General features: G+C 40.2%; 1 protein-coding gene across 2 annotated transcripts in view; it reads left to right on the forward strand.

Moving 5' to 3' along the window:
- Positions 1-4,715, forward strand: part of BRDT (bromodomain testis associated) — a 61,104-nt gene that overhangs the window by 16,109 nt on the left and 40,280 nt on the right. For both annotated transcript variants that reach the window (XM_019501601.1, XM_019501602.1), the window contains exons 5-7: positions 545-720; positions 1,315-1,671; positions 4,333-4,461. In XM_019501601.1, coding sequence (XP_019357146.1) covers positions 545-720; positions 1,315-1,671; positions 4,333-4,461 — 662 coding nt within the window. The remainder of the gene's footprint in view (positions 1-544; positions 721-1,314; positions 1,672-4,332; positions 4,462-4,715) is intronic.

A 4,715-nucleotide genomic window follows, 5' to 3' on the forward strand; every position in this document is an offset into this window, starting at 1 on the left:
TGGGGTTATTATTATTTTTTTTTTTTTTCCTCTTTTTTTTTAATAGGGGGGGGGGGGGGGGAGGGGCTCTCTTTTCCAGAATACCTACTGTGTGTATCTTTTGAAGAAATGATAGTTTTCAAATATAAATATCTGTAACTATTAGTAGTTTGCCAACTTGCCACTTTGTTGTTTTATAAAGAATATTTATACGAGTTACTGTGTGTGGCGGTTCTTTTTTGTGTGTTTTTTGCTTTCCCTCTTCCAGAGCATTGTCTTGTGGTGGGTGTCTGTGACTACTACTGAACCAGAACTTCTGATCAGAAGTGAATGCTGTTCGATTTGTTCTTCCATTAGGAACATAGACCCAAAAGGCATAACCTATGGCACTCCAATATATACCACTGGTAGATAAGCATTAAAAATAAGGAACATTATCCTGCACATAGTTCTAAATAACCATGTAAAATGAACAGCAGTCACATGAGAAAAGTAAATTGGTTTGGAATATAATTGAAAAGTGTGTGCTCTTTTTGTAAACTGTTTTGACTTCTTTTTTTATTAGGACCTCAGCAGACTGATCCAGGGGCTTCTGAGGTCAAGCAAAATCCTCCACAGAAACCACTTAAAAGTCTTGAGCAGTCTCAAGTTATGACTCCAGTGTCACAGAAGGGTACATTAGCATCTTTGTCTACAGCTCATTTGAGTACTTTAATGCCAGCCACAGTCCCTATAACAAAAGTAAGTTACCCTGAATACCTTCTCTAAGGGGAAGTATATCAATATTGCCCAAGGCAGTAATCAGTGCATTTTGTTTTGTGGGGCACGTTGCATCTGTAACACCATTTTAACGTGAACAACTCGTGTCCCCAGAGGCTGGGGAGGGTGTGGTGGCAGTAAGCAGGGGGAGCTCCCGCAGATGTCGCTGGCACTGTCAGTGGCGGAGGGGGTGGCGAGCATCGACCCAAGGGTCAGCCAGCAGCCACCACTGGCAGTGTCGGCAGAGGCTTGCAGGGATTGTGGACTGCCCGCCAGCAGCAGGGTGGTGAGCAGCAACCACCCGCAGGTGCTGTTAACCGTGTCAGCAATGCCTTTTTGTAGGGGGTGCACTGCCACGCTCAGGGGATGCACATGCACCCCCTACATGTTGCCCCTGCCATTTTAATAAAAGATCCTGTGAGTGAACAGAACCTGTATGTGGTAAGAAGCAAGAGACTTCTCCCATGTGCTAAACTAGCTGGTTATTAACCTGCCTCTCTTGCTCCATTTTAATGAGGAGATTGTCTTGTTCTAGTCACTTGAAATATTCTGAGAAACTGCAAAACTGTATTCCAGGTTAAAAAAGGTGTGAAAAGGAAGGCTGATACTACAACTCCTACTGCATTATTTACAGCAAGCAGTGAATTTTCTCCTGTACTTAATGAACCAAAAGTTGCTAAACCATGTAGAGAAGAGAATGAAAGTAGTCTACCAGAGAAGTTTCCAAAGCGAGATGTGCCAGATTCTCAACAGTCTCCTGAGGTGGTCAAAAAAGTTCAACTTTCAGAACAACTGAAACATTGCAATGAGATTCTTAAAGAAATGTTTTTGAAGAAACATGCGTCATATGCTTGGCCTTTTTATAAATCTGCAGATGTTGCAGCCTTGGGACCTGATATAATTAAATGCCCTATGGACCTCAGTATTATTAAGGTAGGTGGCTTCAGACTTGAATATATTTCTGGTTTTTTGGTCCCCTAACAAGGTATCTTATTTGTAACCTGAAAACATGTAACAAATGTCCTCTTTTTTTTTGAAGGCAATAAACAAGCACAGAGGCTACATCTTTCTATACACAGTGGCTTATTCAAAGAATATGCTAGCTGTTTTGCATTGTAGATGACTGACACAATTATTTTTCTTGCCTGTAGGCTAATCTGATCTTAACTAAAATGAATATATGATCCTAAATTACATTTATCTTTATGATTCAAGTGAGCTACTAGTAACAAAAAATTTTCCTTAGCTGTATATCAATTTCTAGGGGCTATTTAAGGCTGTGTACAAATATTTAAATACTCGAGGAGAATTCTCCCGGGTTTGTTCTCCTGGTATAAAAACTTATCCAGAGCTGCATGCACAGACATTTGAATGATGAGGCCCTGGAAAGGGGAGAGCCTGCAATGCCGACACTGCAGCTGGCAGGTCGGGAAGGAGTGGCCTGTACACACATCTCCATGTTCTGCAGGCTTTCTTAGATGCCAGTAGTGCATGGGGGCAGCCCTGGTTGGCCAGCACAGACTGCCTGTGGTCATTCTGAATTTCCCTGCAGCACAGTATAGGGATTGAGGGGAGCAGCAGAGTCCAGCAAGTTGACACAGTCACCCAGAGGGTGGGAGTGCTGGAGAACTGTATTCTTTTCTGAGAGAAGGCACAGCATGGACAAACACTCACTCTCCCAAGAGTGATTTTTTTTTTTTTTAACCCTGGTTGGTCACAGGGGTTTTTGTATAATCTTCTAGTATTTCCTGTTTTAACCCACCTATTCAGGGCCCATTTTCATAATGTTACCTGAAAATGCAAAAGCCTTGTATCTCAATTCTAAGTGCTGCCTCACCTTTAAATGAAGGAATGGCTTTAGACTTAGTTACTTGGCTACTATTAAAGTGCTCCTGTTTGTCCTCCTGTATAACGAAATACACTGCAAGGGACTATATTAATTGAGGGGAGGGGAAGAGGAGGGGCAAAATAGGTGCCCACTTCTGGTGGAATCTTGTGCCCTAAAGTTCTTTTGGCTATCTAACAAATACCTTTTTTTAATTGAAGCCAAATATTATTTAAAACCCTGAATTTTTAAATAAAGCTGTCAGTTGCTATGGCTACAAAAAACTGAGCAGCATGGGCAAGTGGGGTACACTGCTGCCAGAGGGGAGAAGGGGTAGCAGTGATGGAATTGAGCTAGAGGGTTACTAGCCCCTCAATACACACCTAGCACCTCACCTCAAAACAGTGAATCTCCAGCTACTGCAGAAAAGATGTCACCTTTTTGCCACCCAAAATTCGTGTTTAAATAGCCTCTTTGCATGCATTTTGGCAGGAAGGAAAGGAGGTAACTTCTTCCTTCACAGCAGTGAACCTCTGGCATGCTCTGCATCATGTACAGCAAACAGTACTGGCTAGTTCTATGTGCCTGTGCCAAAACCCTTTCTTAGAGAGAGTCTGTGCTGAAGCTACTTTTTAAAGATGGTACTTTCATCCTTTAATTTTTTTTAAATATTGCAATAAAAAATGCTATATTCAAAGCATGCAATATAGGACACAAACAAAATGAAAGGCAAACTAGTTCAGTACTACCATGCTAGCTTTTGAAAGACTAGACTTGGTTTTTTAACCCTGCTTAGAACCAATTAGGTTAATTAACAAAGCTTAATTGAACTAGCCAGGGGCAGATCCAGGAACATTACAGTGATGCAGCTATGCCCCCTCTCTTTTTTGATGCCTGGTCCTTGCAAAGCAGTGGCAGCAGTGTTTCTATTCAGGCAGCAGCGAGGGAGTTGCTTGAATTAGTGGCTTATTATAATCTACCTGATTTTCATCTAAACTCTTCATACTACAAGTATTAACAACCCTCTCCTTTTTTTTTTTTTTATGATCTACTAGTCAAGCTCTCCTTTCTTCTGCAATTCTGCTGTTTGTTTGCTGCTCCTCCTAATGTAGCTCCTGTATCACAGCCCTGCAAATCTGTTTTTAACTCTAGCTAAAAATAATAAATCAACTGTGAAAACATTTAACTTGGGTGAACATCAGCTTGGGTATGGAAATAACTTTTAATGAAGCCTTGGGTGTATTGTCAAGATCCTCAAGGCTACATTTTTTGTTTTGTCTTTGGATTTACTTTTTGTGTAGCTTGTGGTGTTATACATTATATCTGATATAGCAAATGAATGCATATTCCAATAAAAATTTTATATTTGCTTTTGCTTTGATTTTGAACTAAATAGTATAACCCTCAACCCCTAGCATATAATAAAGCTTCTTGTTTCTTTTTACCTGGAGAAAAAGTGTGCTGTGTTTTTGTGTTTACATATGGTGATACAGCACACCATCTGCCCCCTTCTTTTCAAAATCCTAGATCCAACCATGGAATCAGCTATCAGCAACATAAATGGAGAGAAAAGAGCACACTTTTCTATATTTAGTTTTTGGAGCTGCTATAATAAGCTAACTCTAGTAGTCCAGATAAAAGCATTGCTGTTGTAAGTTTAAGTTCTGGTTTTATTCTTCTTTTGATTGTTGTATGTTTGCCTTTTTTAGTTCCGGGAATGTACTGTGTAGCACTAAAGCTGTGATCTTCTAAACTCTTCTCTTTTGTAGAAAAAAATGGATAACTACGAATATAAAGATACACAAGAATTTGCTGCAGATGTTCGGTTAATGTTTATGAACTGCTACAAATACAATTCTCCAGACCATGAAGTGGTTGTTCTGGCAAGAAAACTCCAGGTGGGTTATCACTAGACAGATTTAATGCTCCCATTATTGGATCTCAATCTAAAGTTCCAGGCTTATGGTATCTTTTTAAAATGCTAGCCTACCCAAAATAAGAAGAATCACTAGGTTCTTACAGAATTTGAACCAATAAGTCATTGTCACATATCTTAAAGTAATATCTAACCTCTAAAGTTTGTAAAACTCTTGATTTCTATTCTAGAAAGGAAGTAACCTCTTCCTCTCCCCCCCCCCCCCCCCCCCCCCCC

This window comes from Gavialis gangeticus, unplaced genomic scaffold (assembly GCF_001723915.1).
Source record: "Gavialis gangeticus isolate Ggan-Ray unplaced genomic scaffold, GavGan_comp1, whole genome shotgun sequence".
NCBI classification, from domain to species: domain Eukaryota; kingdom Metazoa; phylum Chordata; order Crocodylia; family Gavialidae; genus Gavialis; species Gavialis gangeticus.